Here is a 24221-nt window from a genome sequence, read left to right as displayed (position 1 = left end):
ATAAAATCGCATTTTCTTTGGGTTATATTCCCTTGTATAGATGTCGCGCATAACAATATAATAAACAAGTGGATGTAATTTCTTGTTATTATATTGTTCTTGGATTATAATATTGTCTGATTTCGAACAATATTATAATCCAAATTTAAATTCATTATGAATAAAAAATTATGCCCTCTTGTAAATGATGGAGTTTCAGACCATCCCGAAGACACTAAAAATGAAAGTGCAATTATTTCTATCACCAGTTTCTTTAAGACCTTCCACTTCATATATTTACACTTCCAAGATCGAGAAATTAATCACTTCACAGTATTTTATTTTATTTTTTTTTTCGTTTATATTACATTATTATTGTTCTGTCTCCGACTAAATTTAACTCCGAGAGGTGTCGCGCATAGTAGTGGGATAAACGATCCGATGTTATTTGTTGCGGTAAGGTAATGAAGTCCACAATTTAAGCGTCGTGTGGTGCAGTATCAGTGGGGCACTATGAAAGAGTCTCCCGATTTATACATTTTTAAAGTGGTTAATTGCAAATTAGTAAGTAAATTTTAGTTGTGTCATGTTTTATCAACCACCCTACAAGGTGATATAACTGATAATTGTGTGCCCCTTATAATATTCTAATAGTGTATGAAAAGATCTCCAAACCGGAGTACTGTCATAACCTTCTGAGGTACGTACACAGCGGATGGTAATCTTAGGAAATGGCGATATGCTGCAAAGTACGCGAGGAAATAGCCGTTGATAACAAGACTATTATAAGATGCGTAAACTCTGACTGTAACAATAACTATTCTTTTTACTGCGTAGGACTGTGTGAAAGTCAGTACAAGAAATTAACATAAGACAAAAAACAACCGGAAACGCTTTCCACGCAAAGCCCCGCAGTCATGATACCAGTGCAGCTATGGAATCGCATTAAATTTAAAATTTTGTTTATCACGCAGTTCCTTAACTTTTAGTTATAACGGCGCATTTAAAGAAAAATATAGCTCATCAGCACATTTTGAATTATTCCATTTCAAAAATCGGACTCTTCCCTTCCAGACGGTCATTTCGTTAATAACAAGGGAGTGTACTGGAGATCGCAGCGGACGCATAGCTGCGTGAGAGGGTACCTCCTCTCCGTTCGCTACCGGATGTGACATCACTGGAGTGGAAGGTTTAGAAGTTAGGTGTTAAACGTCAAGGCGACGGTCTATTCTGGTGGAGGAGGATTGTGGGTTGCTAGTCGAATAATGGTAACGACTCAACGTTCCTGTACACATTCAGGAACTGTATGCATGTATAAGCATACAGGAACGGATATAATTTAAACCACCACAATGCAAATTACGTAGAACTAAGAAGGGTATTGGCTTTCTCGTTATCTGCTTTCTGCCACCACACATAAAGCGCCTGCAAGACTAGTGGCGACTGGGTCTAAAAATATTGGTTGGCGGAAGACAAAGGGAGCCCACCCCAACTATGAGGCTGTCATTTAATTTTTATAATAAATAAATAAAATTTTGAAAAAATACAATTAAAATTTTTGCGAAATCAATGTATATTTTTTAGTAATTACAATGTCCATATATTGTACATATTACTGGCAGTATACAGTAGATACTAAATGGAAATATAGATTGTTATAATTGAATTTTTTAATTATTTTTTAATTTTAAATAAATGGAGGATATTTTTAAATAGTTTGCTTGTACTGAACATTTTACAGATTAACAGGTAGTTCAAAAGAATATTTCATGCAGTCCACTATATTAAGAGTAATCGTTTGAATTCACTAGTGATTGTGCGAATCTGTCAATAATTGCTTCTGTATCCAATTCCTTTTCAATGGATAGCAACATGCATGATTCCAAGTTCTCCTCAGACAGTGAATTTCTTAGCCTTGTATTTATGATCTTTAGCTTTGAAAATGTCCTCTCGCATTGGACTTGAGTAACTGATAGTGTGCAGATAACTTTATAAAGGTTATCATATGCCTTGTCTTGAAGTCTGTTGGATGCCAGAATTTTTAGTACACACAATGGGCAAGTGCTACAAATTTTACACTTGTTGAAATTGGAAACCATATTCTCACTATCATTAAGCAACAGTTTAATACATCATTTCAAAAGAAAACAATTCCAATATTACTTGATCTTTGCTGATTTGTGGAGACAGCTTAATAATACCTTCCAATGCTTCATCTACAATAGTTTTAAACTTTGCTGGGTAGTAACAGGACAAATCTTTATACACCTTTTTGTGTTGTACAAAACGTGAATCTAGTGACTGGGAAATGCAGTCCGTTGCTAGGTTAAACCGATTTACTCAAAAATCGCTAGAGAATCCGAGGAATTTCCTTCATCTATAAGCTCATCTGCCATTCTTTTCTTCTTCCTCTGCCTCTTAACTGGCAATGTTGTTTCCAAAGAATCAATTTCTGATGTTTGATTTTCATTCATATTCAACTGTGAAACCTTGTCATTAGATTTATTTACAAATTCCAGTGCTTTGCTGTGAACATTATCAAATGTTCTTGTCTGTTCCTTCAACTTTGTTGTATCTAAATCTATTAAACTCCATGCAGTAAACATATCTAAACCACTTGTCTATAAATAACTTGATAACGGGGCTGTAGTTTCAAATATATACAAGTAAATGCTGTCTATATTGTTTTAAACTTGTCTGAATCTTGTATCATTGTTAAGCATGTCAATAGATTTACAAAAGTACTAACAGTGGCATCTTCAAAATGTACAAATATAATTGTTACTGCATTGGATTTTCCTGACCATCTTGTCTCACCAATTAGCTTTAATCGTTTCATTTTTTCTTGTCCTAGATGTTTTCCAACATCTATCCATTCAGCCATTCTCGTGTATGAGGTTTTCACAAAAGTTGCTAAATTCTGGAGCAAATTGAAAAATGAAACTGCAGGCACCCAACATTTTGTTGTTTGTTATCAAATTCAAGACATGGGCATAGCACCATATATGAACATGTTGATCAGCCACATCAGTAATTTTACTTTGCAAACCATTATACTGGCCATGGTAGCTTGCATCTCCATCTGTACTATCAGATAAACATTTTTTCAGATCAATTTTAAGATGCTGTAATATTTCAGACAATAGATCAAAAAGTCCCTTTCCTGTACAATCATTACTTGGCACAACTGAAAGTAGTCACTCACAGATATCCTTTAAGCACATACCGAATAATAATGCTAAACTGATTGATGGATGAATTATCTTCTGTGGAATCAACTTGAAAACAATAATATTTTGCTTGAGAAACTTCACGAATAATTCTTTCTTTTATCATATTCTCCATAATTTGGATTAGCATGTTAATAGTTGTTTTACTCAGGTATGTAACAAGTCCACCATGGCCTTTGCTTTGAGCCTTTTCTTGTTGTTCTAATCGTTTAATTCTTTGTGTAGACTTGTTTTGTACTTCAGAAATGTGAGTTGTCATAATGGGGTCATATTTTGCCATCACCTTCACATGTTGATGACAAATTAGCTAAAAAATTGCCATTATTCAGAACCTCATTATCCAGAGTGTATGCCAATTCATTTCCATGACCTCGAAAAGGGATTGCTTGTCTAACATCTTTATGTCTAAATCCTCATGACAATACTCCTCTGCTTCAACACTTTTCTTTCTCTTTAATTAGTGAAGATGCAAAAAATTATCTAAGGTGCCATCATTAACTACACTGATAAATTGCTGAATATTTCTGACGTGTTGTCGATTCATGTAAAACCAGGCTCTGGCTAATATGCCAGTAGTCACTAAAGCCGTGTACAAAGGGTGGTGGATTACAAGTGTTGGGAGACCCAAAGGCCAAGCAGTATGAACAATATAAGCACCTATTTTCTTGGTGTGATCATTCATAATTTTCCTCTCAATTATCAAGTGGCTGAAATGGATGTTCAGCAAAAAAACTGTTTCAGATTTGCTCGTTATGGATAGTGGAAGATTCCAGCAGTTGATCTTCTTCATTTTCTTGTGTAGGTTCATTTACAGGATATGCTTCAGAAATCAAGTCATTTATGCCTGAAGATATATCTGATTCCCTGTAACTAGTTGAAGCTATGTATTCAGATGTTGCAACTACAGATAGTAAAGATACCAGAACGGAGAGCAAAGTCTGACTGTCACCTTCTCATGGTGGTATCTGTATGATCTAACGACAGCAGCATTTCTTTTTTTTTTCCATCATGGAGACAAATTTCAGTGATTATACCTATGCTACCACGTATGGGGCAGCCGATGTGACTCTTGATTTGGAAATGATCTCAGAGTTGAATAATGAGTAAATCATTCCACTCATTACAAAAAATATTAATATCTTCCAATGTAATTTAAATGGTATCGTTACTCCAGCAAGCAAAGAAATACTAAACAAACTATTACTACTAGCTGACAAACATGATGCTGATATTATCTGCATCCAAGGAAACCAAACTTCGACAAACCAGCAGACTAAACATTAAAAACTACAATACATGTGACAAGATAGACCTACTGACCAAAATAGAGGAGGGCTTCTGACACTAATCCGAAACTTGTCATATAAAGTTGTTGAGCTAGATATAGCAGAAGGAACTGAAATACAAGAATTCAAATACTGGAACCAAGTAAAAAAAAAAGCCATGCCATTAAACATATTCATTTGTTATCATCGTTCTGACAAACCTGGACCAAATCTTCCAAGCCTATCCCATCTCATTAAAGAAAACTCAATTATCTTAGGAGATATGAATAGCAAACATCTGTTATGGGGTTCTGAGGAAAGCCTGAGTAATTTCTTAGATGAAACAGGACTAATAATTCTCAAGTTGAGAACCCGCTTACATGTCTCATTCTTATGGTACAAAAGATGCGCTAGATATTACTGTGGTGTCTCCAGATCTTCACAACAAAGCTATTTGGTCTGTTTTGGAACCAGTAGGAAGTGGCCATACCCCAGTATTAATTATTAATTATCAGTCTAAACCCATAAATGACTAGACCTACCCAAAAAAAAAAAATATCATTGGAACTTTCAGAAGGCAAATTGGAAGAAATACAAGGATGAAGTAAGTAAAATGCTGAAAGATCACACATACCATGATGACTTAGACAAAGACTAAATAACTTGGAAGAATACTATCCTAAATGCAGCAAAGAAAAGTATCCCAAAGCGCTACAGGAGAAAAGTTATTTCAGACTACACAATTGTTCACCAGGAACTTGCCAATAAAATAACTAAACAAAATGAATTATTTAGCATCTTAAAAATTGGAAGCTCTCCAGAAACCAGGATCGAGTACAACAAGATAAATGCTGAAATTAAACAAAAATATAATATATTACAAAGAACTAGGTGGCAAGAATTTTGCCACAGCTTAAATCCAAACACTTCAGACTCCAAACTTTGGAAACTGATTGCTAATTTACAAAGAGACATACCAAAAGCAAGTGAGACTAACACGCTAAAAGATCCAGATGGAAATATCAAAATAGACAAGGAGATTGCAAATACATTGGCCTTTCATGTTCAAAATATAAGCAAATTAGAGATGAATACTAGGAAAGACCATCAAATATCAAAACAAGTTCAACAGGAGAAAAACGCGCTGCAAATTCTCCAAAATATAAAAACAAATTATTCTGGGATCCATTCTCAATCTCTGATTTGAGAGATGCCTTGGAGAGACTAGATATAAATAAATCATGTGGACCAGATAAAATATAAGGAATTATGATCAAACATCCTAAAACAAGTAAAAGCTCCAAAAGACTGGAAGACAGCCACAATTGTACCAATTTTAAGCCTAACAAACCTCATGACCAACCAGGAAGTTATAGACCAATTTCACACTTCAATTCCATGCAAATTGATGGAAAAAATGATACTCCAATGTTTGAATTACTATCTAAACAAAAATAGTATACTACCACATTTTCAGGCTGCCTTTAAAAGAAATCACTCAACAACTGATCAACTTTTCTGCTTAATCCAGACAATTCAAGATAACTTCCACACCAAACCTACCAAATCCACCATTGCAGCTTTTATAGATTATAGCAATGCCTTTGACAAGGTGTGGAGGCAAAAACTCTTTTCCAAACTTTGTCATATTGGAATAGAAGGGAAATTTCTAAACTGGATTTATGACTTTCTAAGAAATAGAACAATTTGAGTTGGAATGAATAATACCTTTTCCAAGAAAGTGAAAATAAGACAGGGACTCCCTGAAGGCAGCATTTTGAGCCCACTCCTTTTTTCCATCTACTTAAATGACTTAGCCATCTTTTGTTTCTTTATTTAGATTTTTATTTATGTTTGCTGATGATTTGGTCCTATTCTCTCACAACAACCTGGGAACAACAGAAGGTCACTTAAACAAAGTCATTGAAAGATATGCAGCATATCTACATACTGCAAAAACCCAAAAAATCAAAATTAACCCTACTAAATCAGAAATCTGTGTATTTATCATTAATAACCACTTCAGAAAGTGGAGACCAAAGATTAAGCTAAACAGTCAACTAATTACCTTTAATGAAAATACCATGGAGTTACTCTGAATCCATCACTAAGCTTCAGTAAACATATCAATCAGAGCAAAAAAGAAGACTAAATATCATGAAAAGTACAATCAAATTATTTTGGTTTTGTGACTTCATTTTTATTAGGGACAATTTCAACTGTTTCACAAGAAAATTCAAAGAGGCAGCAAATATGATCAAAATTCCACGCAATGAAACAAAAATCAAGGTTTGGTTTTAAATTCAAGTTTGGTCAGTGTTTATCAAAAATTTACCTAGTTCAGACCTCGGATAGAGTGAAAATGAACCACAGAATGCGACATCAAATAGCATTGTTTCCAGCTAATACGTATTAACAGTTGTATAGCTCTATTCAGTTTTTTAACGAACTTTTTTGAAATTTCATAATACCAACAAATGAACTTGTTTTTTTCGTAATTTCTTAGTTTGTGCTTTAAGCTGTTAGTTATCTTTACCCCTGAATATGTTAGTCTGACGACTAACGAAACTTGTTGGGTTTGTTTTTTAGTGCTTGTTTAGTTTTAAAAAACTTTCTTTTTTAATAAAAATGTGGTCATAAAAGCGAAATAATTCGATTGAACTTCTTAACCACAGAAACCTCTGCATGATCGTGAAAAGTATTTCAGGTAAAGAGTGGTGAGCCAATGCTAAAACCTTAAAAGTCGCATACACCTCTATTATCTGACCTATAATGGAATATGCTTTGCCTATCTGGATGCAAACATCACAAACCAGTTTAGACAAGCTTATAAAAATTCAGAAAAATGCAGCTAGAATCATATGTGGACTAAGGAATACAACTCCTGGAAAAATAGCAAAATTCGAATCCAACCTTGTTCCTTTAAAAATTAGGTGGCAAGAAAATCTTACTAAATTTGTAGAAAAAAGAGCCAACCTTGTACATCATAAACAAGGGAACTTTTTAAAAATTGGCAACCAACAAACAGAATAAAGAAAAAATCAACAATGAATGAAATCATGGAAAATAAAATTCCCTTGGATTGTCCAAATAAAATAGCCAACTATCCAACATTTCCTCCAAATCAAGACAGGAAAAATATAGTTATCAACTTTAAAATAGGGAAACATGAGAAAAAAAAGCCTAGAAAACCCTGAAATCTTGAGATCATTAGCTCTTTCAAAAATAATGGAATATGGACCTGACTCGATAAATATCTACACAGATGGTTCCAAAAATCCAAATGACAATTCTGGGATTGGCATACTTATCTATGGCTCTCAAAATATAGAACTAAAAGCAACTAAACAGTATTGGATGCAACTCATACCATGCAGAACTAATAGTCATTAACACAGCACTGCAATATTTGGATAAACAAGGCCCAAAAGAGTTTTATATTTTTCACAGATTCCTTATCAGCCCTTCAAGCTATTAAGAACTGCTACACTAGCCATCAAGAAATACTTAGAGACATAACAAAAAACATAAACAAATTACATAAGAATTCCGAAATAATTTTCCAATGGATCCCATCCAATGTGGGATTAACCCTCCAACCAGCCACGACATCTATAGACATCGAGATAAATCTGGATACGAAGCTCTAAAATCCATTGAATAAAATGGATAAGAAGTGCAATTTGGTGTCACTATTTCATCCACATTGGCCGATAGGGATATTAAAGGGAAATGAAACTGTAGATGAAGTAGCAAAAATGGCTGCAACATCCAGTGATACCACAGATTTCAATCATTTTGAAACCACTCAAAAAGAAACCATTAAAAGAAAGATTCTCCAGGACATGACTCACCACTGGTATTCAACAGAAAAACCAGGAGCTAGCATCAACTCCAAGTTTAATTGTTGTGCCACTACCATAATCTCTCACCTCAAGGCTGTCCACACAAAACCAAGTTTAGCAAAGGCATAAAAGTCTTCACCATCTGCAAAATCTGTAACATTGAGGAAGCATCAGCAATGCATTTACTAAATTGTATGAATATTTCCAAATGTGAACTTTATAACAACCCAGAAAAAGGTGCTGTATAAAATACATGAATTTGGCCTCTATGATTTGGTGTAATAATACCGTGGGATAAAAAAAAAAAAAAAAAGATACCGTAACAATGAAGCCAGAAGTACTGCCTGGGTTGGTGAGTAAAGGATGCTATTGTACTTGTCTCTACCTTCAAAGTAGCTCTTTCCTGTTCTTGTAAGTCACAAGTCATTGCATCATCACCATGAGTGTTGTTTCTTGATTATTTATTGTGGAACTGTGCATTGATGTGAACGATAGTTGTAGTAATATAAAATCTGTAATAGACCGGCATTGCTTGGCTGCTTCTTGTCTCTCTTCAGTGATCGAGATTTGTGCTTTTTCTTTTCCATGCTGGTAGGGGTAATATTTCTGAAATTAAAACTTAATTAAAAATAATTCATGTTGTGAAAAATGAACATCGCCAATTACATTGCAAGAACACATCGATGGAAATATGCTTTATAGATGCATCTATTATTAACAATCACAGTAATTTTAACTGTAGAATAAATAAAAGATATCATTATTTATTTAACTTGCATTATGCCTATATATTATTATTTGAGACTGCAGCTTAAATAGATATACTATCTAGTATTTTTATACTAAGTTTATGCAATGAATGACAATACATTATTCTAACAGATAAGCTTAGGCGTTGATGGTTATTCATGACTTATTTTTCACGGTATTAACAACACCACAAGCACTTTTATCAACAAAGATGTTTTATTAACGCTAATATTTCGCTGATTTTCAACTCGGCATCATCAGAGCACAACACACATGTAAACGCGACATTCAAACCTGTTGTGAGTTTCATTGATGTTCCACCTGCAGGGAACCTAACTCTTGAGATTTATTCATTGGTCTTGCAGAAATATGTTAACTGATATCTCTTCGCATTGTTCTATCTTTCTCTGTCATCCATCTCCAAACAACGATTATTCGACAGACAATTTTATCCAAGACTTACCCCTTCGTTCCTGCTACCCCTTTCATTGACATGTACAAGGCTATACCTTGCACCTGTTTCCCTCTTTCTTTTCCAAACATTCATCAATCTCTTATCATTCCACAAATGTAATATTTTGCAAAAATTACCAAGTATATTAATTCATTATTAATTATTAAATAATTAATCTCTTACTTCAAACAAAAGAGAAACGAAAAACAAACAAAATAAAAATTTTGTAGAGTAATACCGTCGATTTCTTATAATAGAGAACTACGAATGAATGAAAATTACGCAGCAAAGTTCCAGAAGTTACTTCACACCACAATCGAATGTTGATTTTTTTTTATTCTCCCAGAGAACAATACCCACAAACATTCTCATCCTCTTATAACTAAAAACGTTATTTTTCTGTCTTGTGTGTTTATTTGGAAGAAAATATTTGCACTGAGTGCATCATTCATTTCTTTTAGCCAAAAGTATGTCAATTCACAAAATAAGTGCAGGTACTGTAAAAATCTAAGCGTGTTGCATTGACTTTCACCGAAATATCAGTTTCCTCTTTTGTTTATACTAAACTCGAAATACTAAGAACCAGATTGTCAACATACTCAAAAACATGTTTCCAAAGGACCAGACTCACAAGACTTGCAGTGTGTCCGGATGAAGATTTTGCTTTTTAGTCACTTTAAAATTACTAATGGTCTTGATTTTTGTCAATCCTCCTTGTGCCTTTTTGCATTCGAATAGTGTATTGGATGGACTACATTCTTGTTGCTTCTGTTTTTCGTCTAGTTGCTGCATTGGCGATCTTGTTAAATGTGCTACTAACATTCACACGATATCCTACTTTGAGATTTTTTAGATACTTTTGCTCCAAATTTCTTTGTAGGAACAGAATTGTAATCCCACATGCTACCTGCTGCTAAACATGAAGTGCGTTAATGGATAAAATTTCTCATAAATATTCATAACACCCTAAAATAGATATTCGAGAGAGATCGTATTTCATTGCAGCAAAAAAAAATAAAATAAAATAAATAAATACCATTGGACAAAGATTTCATTCCTGTTACATAGAAGTATGAAGAGTTTCTCATAAAACTCTTGTTTACAAATGTCAGTCCTAATGATTGATGCTTGAATCCGCATTAGATTTTACAATCGCATATGTACCCTCTACATACCTACTTATGTCTCTACAAGGAAAGCAAAAGAAATCCAAAAAGGCCACACCATTAACAAAAGAATGAATGTTCATGCTACCTGCATCTGTAAATCACAATCGCTCTCGTGGTATTAACTGATTACAGAAATTAAAAGATGGCTTTTGAAACTGAATAAAGTGGTATTAAGAAATTTACTTCATTTCAAAAGTCATCTTTTAATTTCTGTAATTTCAGAGTTTTCATGTGTCTATTCGAATATCTGCATATCTCACACCATCATCGCTGTTCTTCCTGATATCTTCTGCTTCGATTATTATGTCCTCGTGTCTCTCAGTTTAGATTATTAATTGTTCTCGACGCTTTGTGAAGCCAATTAAACCAGGATGTTTAATATGAGTCTCAGAACAGGGAAGATTCCACAGGAATGTATGGTAATTCCATTGCATAAGGGTGGTGCAAAGACCGATGTATCAAACTATCGACCAATTAGTATCTCAGGAGTGGTGGTGAAGATTTTAGAAAAATTAATTACGGCCCGCATTCAGAAATGGGTTGACAATGAATCTCCACTTTGCAATGAACAACATGGGTTTACTAAGGGAAGGTCATGTTTTAACAACTTGCTCACATTCTATGACAATGTTACCATTGAACTAGACAAGGGGAATGGATACACCATGATACTTTTGGATTTTGCTAAGGCTTTTGACAGAATAAGCATGGTAGACTATTGCATAAATTGGAGAAAATGGGTTTGGGTTATACAACAGCATGGATAAGAGGATGGTTGACTGACAGATATCAAAAAGTGGTATACAGGGGATCAGAGTCTTCAAGGTTTAAGTTAACAAGTGGTGTACCACAAGGATCAGTGCTTGGTCCACTGTTATTTAATCTGTATATTAATGATATTGGGAAGGATTTGACAAGCGACATACAGTTATTTGCTGATGATGCAAAGATCGGCACGGTAATCATGAATGCTGCTGATATGCAGTCCTTGCAGAATGATTTGAATAAGCTGGAATTGTGGGCATGGGAAAATGGGTGTCAGTTCAATGTCAATAAATGTAAAGTCATTCACTTCCGCATGATTACCTATCCATTGTCGTATTATATTGGTGGGATTAGGCTAGAAGAAACTGATGAGGTTAGGGATCTTGGAGTGCTAATAGATAGGAAGTTGAAGTTCAGGGGCCATGTGGCAAAGATTGCAAATACAACTCAAAAGATAATTACAATGTTCAAACAAACGTTCACATGTAAAGATAAGGATGTTATTTTGCCTCTTTACAAGGCCTTGATAAGACCTCACTTGGACTATTGTGTGCAGGTCTGGTCTCCTGGTTTCCGATGTGATTCTGATATATTGGAGAGAGCAAAGGCGAGTGTTAAAAATGATATCAGTATTGCGGAATACTAATTATGAAGACAGGTTGAGAATTTGTAGATTGCAGACACTGGCAAATAGGAGAAAGAGGGGTGATAAGATTGAGACTTACAAACTGCTGAAAGGGTCATACAAGATTTCAATTGATGGGATTTTTCAATTTATGGAGGGTGGGGAAAGGACAAGAGGGCATCGTTGGAAGCTGAGAATGAAGGGTGTAAGAGCCAGATTTTTCTCTCAGAGGGTGGTGTGTGATTGGAATGAATTGCCATTGGATGTTGTGAGTGCAAGCAGTGTGAATGAATTCAAGAATAAGTATGATTGCTGGTGTGTGTAGTATGTGGCCTCCCTCGATGAGTCTCTGACTCTCTGGAGGTCTCTTAATTGCAGGTAACCTTCGTATAACGCGATACTTATACAACTCGGTTTCGATATAAGCGGTATACAAATTGTAGTAATCCTTGTTGAACGCGGTTTGGATATAAGATGGTCTACTAACTGTAGTAACCCTTTATCTTTTCATATATTTTTCAACGCGCGACTTAAAAATCAAATTTTATCTTCGTTAAATTTGCTCCTACCTATCGTGCATGTAGTTATAAGTAGCGAATTTATATTAGGGGAAATACCCTTCAGCATGCATGTACGTCAATTGTTTACTGTATAAAGTATTTATTGTTGAAAATTGTCTTCGTTTCTGCCAGGAAAGCGTATTTAAAATCGTGTGTTAATCTAACGCTGAGCACTTTATTTTTTGGTGAGTTACATGCAATATGTAATACTTTTTTTATGTAAAAAAAAATATTTTTATAGTAATGGCCACTTTTGTGATATGGTTGAAAACGAAATTAGTGAATCAATTGATGGGAAAATAGATTTAAATGAGGAGGAACTGGCACAATTAATAGATGACGTCGAATCAAATGGCGGGAAATTTCTGCCGAAGATTGTGATGAATCCGTTAAAGAATTCAGTTTAAAGAAATTAGCAGAAGGATTGGACTTGGCAAGAAAGTTATTTCATGGATAATCTCTCAATGGAGTTCTCCGGAAAATTCACGAGACAGTTGGATATTTGTTTAGCTCCGTGTTTATGAATTTAATTAAAAATTGCAGCATAGTGGAAAGCGAGGTCTTATTACTGACTTCATGATAACTAAACCAGCCGAAGTATGCAAAGAGAATTATACAAATGATGTCCAAGAGATTTGATATGATGACGACATCCGGCCACATGTAAATAAAGAACATCGAAATGTTAGTTTTGAAGAATGTGATGATTAAAACATGCACTTTATTTTATTTTGCCTAAAACACTTGCCTTTATTATATGCAATGAAGTTTACGTACAATTTATCATTTTTTATAATTTTATACTATGTATTTGTTTCATAGTTTATTTGTTTTCTTAACTTACATGAATTACCTGAATAAAATAAAAATATATTTTTGTTGGATATGTCATGTTTATATAATCTTAAAAAAAAAAAAAATCATCACGATTGCGGAATCTTTTACCTACTTTTTCAATGTGATCTCAGTCTCGCATAACGCGATTTATGTAACGCGGCATTTTGTGGAACCTAACATCCGCGTTATACGAGGGTTACCTGTAATTGAAAGTTTTAACATTTCAGTTACTAAATATAGTTTAAATTTAACATTAATAAAACGCTTCGTTTGTCTTTACAGGTTGTGAATGCGTTTATTGCCATGAGGTAGTCTGTCTGCTAATACGTTAACAACAAGCGGATAAGTATTAATATTTGAAAATGCCTAATTTATATGAAGCTTTTCGTGCTGGCTTATTCAGATAATGTCTGTCAGCTTTTAAGAGATCGCAGTATCATTAGCATAATGGGAATGAAATTGAAGATCCAGATTCGAAACATAATGAGTTCTCTTCCTGACAGTGAAGATCGTCAATCACATTCTCAGATGATAATGAGAAAACGTATTTTGCATGCGAGTCATGCAACTCACAATTTGCATATCGGAGTAGCCTTAACCGACATCAAAAAACGCGGCATAATCACTTGAATAAAAAATGTTTGTGTGTAAAGTGGGCCACGAAGCCTTTAAGCAATCAGATCGACCTCAAACGCTCGGGACGATTCATAGCTTTGAAACAGTAACAGACACGACCACCAACATTGGTAAACAATCACGCGACAGATGGGAAAAAACCTATTCAAATATTAACGTATTGAAAATACACCAAAATTGTCAGTCTATTCAGGAAACACCTGCTTCTGATATCTTCGGCAAAACAATATGTCGCTTGGACCATCTTAAAAGGCATAAAGAAGTGCACTTGAAAGAAGAAGAAAAGCATTTTTTGTGTACGACATGTCCGAAGAAATTCTTTGATACATCAAATCTTAAACGGCATCTGAAAACACACTCCAGTGAAAAACCTTTTCAATGTGAAATTTGTAAAAAGTCCTTTTCGCGCTCAGATAATCTTCAACGCCACAAGGCTAGGATTCACAGCAGGGAAGAACTCGTTCCAGGCGAAATATTCGATGAGACGTTTACTTTTTGTCAAGCACTCAAATTCCACTTAGCTAGTGTGCACTTGAATGGGAAACCTTTCATCTGTGAAATATGTGGCAGAGCCTTTTATGAAAAAGGAAAACTTTTGTTTCATATCAAAGCGTTTCACGAAAAACAGAAGCTGTATGAGTGTGAAATTTGTAGGAAATCTTATGGCTATAGAAAAAGCCTTATAATTCATCTCAGATCCCACACTGAAGAAAATCCTTTCACATGTCACGTGTGTGGCTCTATGTTTTCAACTCTACGCTCCCTTAAAAGGCATCAAAAACACCACCAACTGACTGAAGAAAAACAATTTTCATGTAAAATATGTGGGAAGCAATTTTCTGAATCAGGCTATCTTAAAACACACATCAAAAGGCACACCACAGATTACTCCTTTGCATGCGAAATCTGTCACAAGAAATTCTTCAACTCGCCTGAGCTGAAAAGACACGAAAGAACTCACACCAGAGAGAAACCTTTTCCATGTGAAATGTGCAACAAGAGGTTTTCACAGAGTTCTAGTCTGAAAAGGCATCTAAGAATACATACTGGTGAGAAGCCATTCACGTGTCACGTGTGTAGCTCTATGTTTTCATCTCTACGCTCCCTTAAAAGGCATCAAAAATACCACCAACTAACTGAAGAAAAACAATTTTCGTGTAAAATATGTGGGAAGCAATTTTCTGAATCAGGCTATCTTAAAACACACATCAAAAGGCACACCACAGATTGCTCCTTTGCATGCGAAATCTGTCGCAAGAAATTCTTCGACTCGTATGACCTGAAAATGCACGAAAGAGTTCATACTGGTGAGAAACATTTTCCATGTGAAATTTGCAACAGGAGGTTTTCAGCCAATTCGAGCCTGAAACGACATCTAAGAGTACATACTGATGAGAAACCTTTCACTTGTCCCACGTGCGGGAAAACATTCTCGCGAAAGGAATATCTGATGACCCACTCAAGAATTCAACACAGCTAATGAGTGATGGTTGAATGTGTGTGTTTGTGTATCCTTGTCACATATGTACAATTATTTTTGCATTTATTCGAGTCGCCTTTTAAGCACAACTTAAAAATGTTCCTTGTGAATTATTATTATTATGGTGTTATAAATTTGCAGTACATTAGTTAGCACTTTTTTTTTTCAAGTCTGGAAAAGACAGTGACTATCTAAAAACGTCAAAATATTGCTCAAAGTGTTTTACAGATAATTGAGACTTGTAAAGATCCAGTCTCAGGATCTGCTGCTGATATGAGCAGGGTTGTTCCACACCCCTTCAAGCTTTCATGATTTTGCTATTTCCTTCTAAGCAAAAATACACTTAAGGCATGTATTCACTGCTTCCATGATCCGATCCTATGCAGTCTTCTTTATGAATGCCATTCTGTCTTCTCATCGTATTTTGTTTAAATTACTTCGGTGACTTTCCACTTTACGAGTGATTCCTATGCAGAGGTGTTCAAATGTGTGAAGAACATTGTGTTTGTCACACTTGTCAACAGCCAGTTGTAAAATATTTTGTCTTTGTTTTAGTTTTCTTCTGTGAGAACTTTCCGCTGCATTTTCTTGACATGACTGCCATCATCGAGTTTTCTCTTAATATCGAGTGATAATTACCATTCCCAGTACTGCGATAATTTTTTCCCTCCGAAATCAGAGACGTAGATTTGTTCGAACTTTAACTGCCATAAGATTTGAACCTTTTATTGGCCTCCATGTTGTTCTTGAAGACGAGGATTTTTATATAATTATCGTAGAATCTGTTGGTCGAAGGAGGATTCCTGAAATTATGTGTATCCCCACTCGTCGTTTGAAGTTCATGTTGGCCACCTGTCAAAATTAAACCTAAGTAGACAAATCAGTGCTGCACAAGCGTGGATCACCTCGTGAACCATCGTTTGTATATTTTTGTGTGCAACGTGATTTTAGATATTCACACCATAAACATCAATGATGACCTTTATCAGAGAATTTCTTTGTTTAACAAACTTAGTTAATTAATTTGAATTTCATTGTTATTATTTGTTTGGTTTTGACGGTTATTTAAATGTTCCACTTTTCTAATTGAGTGCTGAATTAGAATTGTATTCAGCATCTTATACTTAGAAGTGACTTGGAAATTGTAATCCTAAATATGTTCTGTTAAAAATTATTATTTTCTAAGTATTACAATAAAAATACAATTGTCTTTTTATACCTTGTCTGAATACATTAATAATTTAATTGCTTCGAGTTTTAATGTATACACGTTTACTGAAATGATAATAAAGGTCTCACTTGTGTCTAGCCTCGTATAATGAAGTCTTCCCGCTAAATAATTGGAATTCATTACTCATTAATCAAAAATTAGAATGAAGTAATTAAAATACAGTTGTTTCTTTTCTTAAATTCACTGTTTTACCGTTTCTCTCCTCTCCTCTACCTACTTAATCCCAGAAATTTAACTTCCTTGCAGAAACTTCACCTAAGTGAACCGATCGACGTATTCTCTTATGTTGATGACAGCGGCTGCCTAAATAAGATTCTCATTTATAATCACTTTAAATTCAAATTTTGCTTGTCGTTCATTCCTTACATGATGTTTCTTCTGTCTCCACTCTCTTTTTTCCAGTGAGTTGGTTTCATTTGAGGTGACACCACATCTACATGACTAGCCAGGTTCAATCCCATTTGTAGAAGTGCAGCAAAAATTCGAGGAAGAGTTGGCCGTTGTAATTGACATCGGCAAGGTATTTCGTGAGAATCAACAAAACAAGTTTGAATACTTTGATTGTTCTGCAATTCTTCACCATCGACTGTGAGTTCGAACCTTTTTAGAGTCGATTACAAACGTCAAGCATCATTTCAGTGATGTGGCTGCGTTGCTTTCACTCGGCAGATCACCTAATGGAACGAAACATAAACGCTCTGTTAAACATTGAAAAAAATAGGTGTGTGTGTCAGTAGAATCCCTCAGCCTAATCTACCTCATGACAGAATGTACAAAGCCGTGGTATAATCAATTCAAAAAATGCAATGTAAGAAAGTTCAGAAAACAAAATGTGTGAGAAATTTTCATGAAGTCAATAATCGCATTTGTGATCCATTTTTTAAGAAGTCCGAAGAAAATAACTACGTTTTGAAATTAGCATTCTGCATTCCTTGTTCAGATGTTAAGAAAGGGAAAAAAAGATAACTGTGGTAATCCATATCACCGAAACTGATAGAAAACCCTTTTTTAATTGGATTTTTTGAATTTCCTATGAATTTCTCCTATGCTGCTGATCACTGAACTTTCTCAAGATTATAATTTTAGTTTCTTAATTCTCTAGAGAATTCAAAAATAGTCTTGAGGATATTAGACCGGTTATGCAATTTTCGTGTTGGCGATCATTATCAAAAAACCTCTGCCATTTTGCAATAATATTCTTCGCTATGTGGTATAACCGAGTCATTTCCTTTGTCAGCAAAAAATATATTTCCATTTTTTTAATGCTCGGAGTTCTGCTTCGGTAACATTATTTTGGATGGTTTTGCTTGCTTGAAAACTAAGTTAACGCAAGTGGAATTCGATTTTGGATAATAAAAGTTCTATAGGAATACTACGGGAGGAATTGAAAGTTACAACCCTTTCTAAGAATCTCTCTTTCTATGTTTGAAAGGTGGTAACCAGAATCGATGTTGTTGATAGGAAGATGATCCATTGGTTTAGATAACTTCTCTTGTTCTACTTTCTAAGCATCAAATTTTCTAATTTCAATTTATTTCTGTTCTGGATGTTAGTGATTGAGAGGTAAGCATATTCTTAATACTTTGTCATAAGTTCTTTTCTACAATTTGTTCTAAATTGGCATATAAATAAGCCTTATGGGAATTCCAATGTACCATGAACCATTTAGTGTCCAGAATTCCTTCTTGGGGAAATTATCATTTAATTTTATCCTAAATCTTCTTTGCGTGTTCAGTTTTCATTCTTTTATTCCCTTTATAGGGAGTAGGTAAGGCAGCTTTAGCCCTGTCTAACTTTTGGACAGAGCGGGTAGCTAATCAGAGATAGCTGGCCTAAGAGTATCACTAATTTTATACTTCACAAAACTGTGTTAGAATGTTACTCTGTTGGATCATTCCATAAATGTCAGTATTTGCGCGATCAACAAATGGATTAATAATAAAACGTCCTTAAGAACCCATCATGGGAGGTAACTCAGAAAAGCAAATGATCTATAAAGGCATGTTTCCTTTTATACTTTGCCATAAAGATTCACCGTCTGCTCACTCACTACTTCATCTGACAATAGCTTCTTGTCGTCCAGCGTTTTCCACGCCAGGATAAGCATCACTGTCTTATTCTCAACACCTTTACGTACTTTTAAAGGAAGATCTCTTGTACATATCCTCTGCTTATTGGAATTCCATATCTGGAATTTGTTTTAAATCCCTTAAATTCACAAATTGGCTTCACGACGATACGTAAACGTCTATCATTATATTTTCCTATTTTACTTAGTAATAAAACGACCTCCGCTAGGTGACGCATGTAACGATTAATTAACAACTTGATGCCATTTGTTGTTGTAGCAATGAATTCGTCAGTTGTACCATAATTTCAAGCAGTACAGTGTGTTTCAAAAAGAATCTCCCGATTTGAAAATTGTATATCTCTGCAACCACGAACCATAAATGAATGCGATTTGTACCATTTATCGGCCTTGGCCCAGAGTTTTCTTTTTTTTTAAAATAGATTTTTGTGCTAATCTGTTAGAGGACATGGAGGATGACACCTTTCTATAAAGGTTGATTTTTATTGAAGCAACTTTCATCTAAGCGGTAAAGTTTGGCTCCACAATGTTCACATATGGGAACTTGAGACTCCACACGAAATTGTACAACATGCACGTGATTCACCAAAACAATGTTTTTTGCGCGGTTTCTGTTAGAAAGGTTTATGGCCCTTTCTTTTTTGGAGGAAAACGCTGTTACAAAAAACTCCTATCTTGATATGTTGCAGGACTGGCTGCTTCTACAGCTGAATGAAGAATCTGAAGATTACATTTTTCAACAAGGAAGCACCGCCGCATTCGAACCTCCAAGTTCGTCGGTTTCTAAACGAAACATTGCCTCAGCGTTTGATTGGACTCATGGGACCCCACGACTTGGCACTTCATTCTTGGCCACTAAGATCTCCAGACATCACACCTTGTGACTTCTTTTTATGGGGATACGTAAAAGACTGTGGTTATGTTCCTCCATTACCTGCTGACTTCGATGAGCTCAGAACTAGAATCACAGCTGCAGTAAATTCTGTGACAGAAGACACTCTCAGACGCGTTTGGGATGAATTCAGCTATTGGTCTGATGTCCGTGCAGCAGGTGGAGGGCACGGTGAGCATTTGTAATTGTGATGAGTGAAACTATAGGCCTTACTTCATACATGGTAATTTATTTTGCAACTGTACTCCATTTTCATTATTAAATATAATTATTTGAAATAGGGTCATTCGTTTTGAAACCAAGTTTAACGTGAGTTGGTTTTATTGATATTTCTGTCTCTATTGTTTAATTTGTACATCAGTGATATTGGGAATACTTTGAAGGAGAATGTCCACTTGTTTGCTGATGATGCAAAATTAGGAAGAGCGATGGTCAATTCAGATGATGTGGATATCTTGCAGGATGACTTGAATATGCTGGCGGAATGGACTAAAGTAAATGGCTGTCAGTTTAATGTGGCTAAGTGTATGGTGATGCACTTCGGGAGGATGAGATCACATGCCGTGTAATATATTAACGGAACTGAACTGCAAGAAGTTGAGGAGACAAGGGACTTGGGAGTCATTGTGTGGAACTTACAGAGAATATAAGTTTAAAGGCATATTGCAAAGGTAGCCAAAACATCACATCAAATTACATGGTTGTTGAAGAACACACTAACAAGCAGGGATAAGGAAGTTATTGTTCCACTTTATAAGGCATTAATAATGCCGCCTTTAGACTACTGAGCACAGATCTGGTCGCCTGGATTTCTTGGTGACGAAAAAATGGTGGAGAGGATTCAGAGGCGAGTTATAAAGATTGTTGCAGGTCTGGAATGTTCCCTAGAAGGATAGATTAAAGATCTGTGGGCTCCAAAAACTAGCTGATAGACATAGGAGAGGAGATGTGATAGAGGTATATAAATTATCAAAGGGATTTTATAGGATTGATACTGATGACTTTTTTTTAAGACCAGTGCAGATAGGGAGAGAACGAGGGGCCATCCCTGGAGATCTAGTTCCTAACAAGGGTGTTAGGAACTAGATTTTTTTACTTGGAGAGTTGTGAAGGAGTGGAATGCATTGCCAGAAGTAGTTGTGAATGCTTCATCTGTGAATGAATTTAAGAAGTATGATAGGTATTGTGTAAATAATGGTTAGTGTGTCAATGTGGGGTCACCCACGATGAGTCTTTTGACTGCATGGAGACCCCGTTGTAATAATAGTAATAACGTTGCTTTCCTCGAGAACACTATTCCATATAAATTTGTAACTTTCTGCAACATTTTAGGACATTTAGGACATTTTACGTATATTTTGAAATATACGGTAAGAATACAGCGTTCTGATTGTAATTACATAATAAATAACATTATTATACAGTACATACATCTTCAAGGCCCACTCTTCCTAACTGAGTTGTGGGGGAAACAGCTGCAAGAGGAACTTCCAATGGTCACGATCCTCTGCCACCAAGCTCAGGTGTTCTGGTGGGATTACCAAACGTGTCCACCCAAAGTTTTGGATATAATCTATCCAGCGAGTCCTTGGCCTCCCACCCTCTGGCTTGGCAAACAGGGCCTGCTGAGGGAGCCTCTCTTGTGGCATTCTGACCAGGTGCCCGTACCAGCGTAACTGTGATCGCTCAACACGGAGAAGCAGCGGTTGAGTATTGAGGGTTTCCCGAATTGCATAGCTTCTGACTCTGTTGAGTCTTGTCAGCCTGCAACCCCTCGAAGAAACCTCATTTCAGCCGCTTGGATTCGTGTCCGCATTCTTTCGGTCATTACCCAACTCCCATGACCATAGGTGAGGATGGGGACATAGACTGTATTGAAGACAGCCAGCTTTGCTTTCTGGCTTAACTCCCGCTTCAATACTCCGAACGGCCAAGCTCCCGCAATATTGAGCTTGCTAAGCCAATTCGAGTATCTAGCTCTACGTTCCATTTTCCATCATCCGTGAATATGGACCCAAGGTATTTAAACTTTTCCACCTGTCTCATTGGAACTCCACTTACATTTAGAGTGCACTGGGATGGTTGTCTTGAGGCCACAAATGTTTCAGTTTTGGCCACATTGATCTTCATTCCGGCGTCTGCACAAATAGCTACAAACCTATCCAGGGTCCGCTGGAGGTCATCTGTGGAAGAGCTAAGCAGAACTAGGTCATCTGAAAAAAAGCAGACGTCCAATGCTACATTTCTCAATTCTGACACACTCACTGCCTCGGCTGTGCCTATCGATCCAGTCCATAAATATTATGAAAAGGAGGGGTGACAGAACACACCCTTGGCAGAGGCCAATGGAAACTGTGAAAAGTTCAGACTTTGTGCTGTTTACCCTGACACAAAACTCTTGGCATTCATACACGGACTTGATGGCAGCTAATAGTTGACCATCCACTCAATACTCCTGTACTACTTGCCAAAGCTTATCCCGAGGAACCCGGTCATATGCCTTCTCCAAATCCACAAAACATGTGTAGACATTCTTGGCATATTCCCAAGATTTCTCAAAGACTTGCCTTAAAGTGAAGATTTGGTCAGTTGTGCTTCTACCAGGACGAAAGCCACATTGTTCTTCCTGGAACTTTGACTCAACTATGCTCCTGCACCGTCTTTCCATGCACTTAGCATACACTTTCCCAGGCAGGCTGAGCAGAGAGATGCCACGATAGTTAATGCAATCCTTCTGGTCTCCCTTCTTAAAGACTGGTATTATTATGCCTGTCTGCCATTGCTTTGGTGCTCGCCCAGATATCCAAGCATCCCGACAGACTCGAGACAGCCAGCGAACACCGTCTCGATTTAAGGCTTTTACCATTTCGGGCCGAATTTCATCATCGCCAGCAGCCTTGCCCGATTTTAGCGATTTTATTGCTAAATGGACCTCTTCTGCTGTGAGACTAGTCATTTCCCCGATCTGCACCTCTTGGATGTCCACAACTGCTGGGCCACCCGGGTTAAGAAGGCTCTCAAAGTATTCCCTCCATCTGTGGAGGATATCCTTCTCGGTTGTTAAAAGTGCACCATCAGAGGCCTTAATTGCCCTTGCTGTGGACGATTTCCTCCCTCGAAGGCGGCGGATGGTCTGGCAGAATATTTTGTTTGCATTCTAATCTTTCTCCAAAGGATTCCCAAGCCTTCTGCTTTGCTGTCTTTACTGCCTTAGCAGCAGCTTTTCGTGCCTCAGCATACCGCAAACGCATCTCAGGTGACCTGACTCTAAGCCATGTTAGGTAGGACTCCTTTTTTGCCCGGACAGTTTTTTGGACTTCTTGATTCCACCAAGGTGTCCTTTTCTCACTGCCCGTTGCCACACCATGAGAGTGCAGAGGCAGTGACAGCTGTTCTGAACAGCTTCCATTCCTCCTCAACATCTGCAGTATGCTTGGGAATCTCTTTGAACCTGGAGGAAATGTCATCTGCAAAATTCTTCCTCACAGCCTCATTACTGTATAATAATAATATAATAGATTATTATACAGTAATCTGTTATATTATGGAACAAATTAGATGATACGGTTATCCTTCTACTGTACATAGCTGAATTAATGAATATTTTTATATGAAGTTTAATCTTAACTTTTTATTCTTGCAGCATAAATTACCGTATTAATCCGACTGCATTGCGAATGGATAACTGAGGTTCAGTTAATAATTATCCAACCCATAGTTCAAATCTGATAAGCATGTAGTAATCAAACTGAAGGAATTCTTTGACAAAGTGATATAATCACGTAATCACAAGAAAGATATTTATTTAACCAAATATTTCGGTCTGGAAATAGCAGACCATCGTCGGTGGTATTACAAGAACAGTTTAAAAAATATACAAGCTAGAATACTAACAATAGATCGTTGAAATTAGAACATGCCGCGTGATGTTATATCACTAAGTATGAAACGAAATATTTTGAAGTAGAAACATGATTGAATTTGCTATTAAAAAAAAAAAAAAAAAAAAAAAAAAAAAAAAAAAAATTAATGAGTAATCTTGATTAGGCTTTCCCAGATTTTTGATATAGATATGCAGTCATTACGATTCAGGTTGGGATGATGGAGCAAGGCCTCCACGCTTTCCTTGAACAAACGTTCGAACCTATAACGGGATCTATGTAAGAGGCGCGTTTTGGACCAAAGGATGCTGTGGTCAGTTTCAATCCCGTGTTGAGCCAGACCAGACTTTTCAGGTTTATTGTGAAGAATGGATGATTGATGTTCTTGGATTCTTTTTTCAAGAGAGCGTCCAGTCTGTCCAAAGTAAGAGAGATCACAGTTGCAAGGAATTTGATAAACTCCAGGAAGAGATAAAGTTGAGCGTTTGTCTTTAGGAGAAGGAAAATGAGAAGACAATTTGTTAATAGGAGAA

At 36.1% G+C, this 24221-nt stretch overlaps 1 protein-coding gene across 2 annotated transcripts; it reads left to right on the top strand.

Annotated features, from left to right (window-relative positions):
* Positions 1-455: 455 nt before the first annotated feature.
* LOC150093429 (uncharacterized) lies at positions 456-16811 on the top strand. Of its 2 annotated transcripts, none has more exons than XM_090413740.1 (2): positions 456-543; positions 13762-16811. In XM_090413740.1, the coding sequence occupies exon 2, from the start codon at positions 14117-14119 to the stop codon at positions 15593-15595; it is 1479 nt and encodes a 492-aa protein (XP_090269866.1). In that variant the 5' UTR covers positions 456-543; positions 13762-14116; the 3' UTR covers positions 15596-16811. The 2 variants fall into 2 exon arrangements, with proteins under 2 accessions (XP_090269866.1, XP_090269867.1); XM_090413741.1 differs by lacking the exon at positions 456-543 and adding an exon at positions 612-679.
* The last annotated feature ends 7410 nt before the right edge of the window (positions 16812-24221 follow it).

Source organism: Typopeltis vanoorti, chromosome 24 (assembly GCF_054136105.1).
Source record: "Typopeltis vanoorti isolate ZY-2024b chromosome 24, IOZ_Tvanoo_1.0, whole genome shotgun sequence".
Classification (NCBI taxonomy): Eukaryota; Metazoa; Arthropoda; class Arachnida; order Uropygi; family Thelyphonidae; genus Typopeltis; species Typopeltis vanoorti.
The sequence above is the reverse complement of the archived record's forward strand: the minus strand, read 5'-3'. Positions and strand labels throughout refer to the sequence as shown.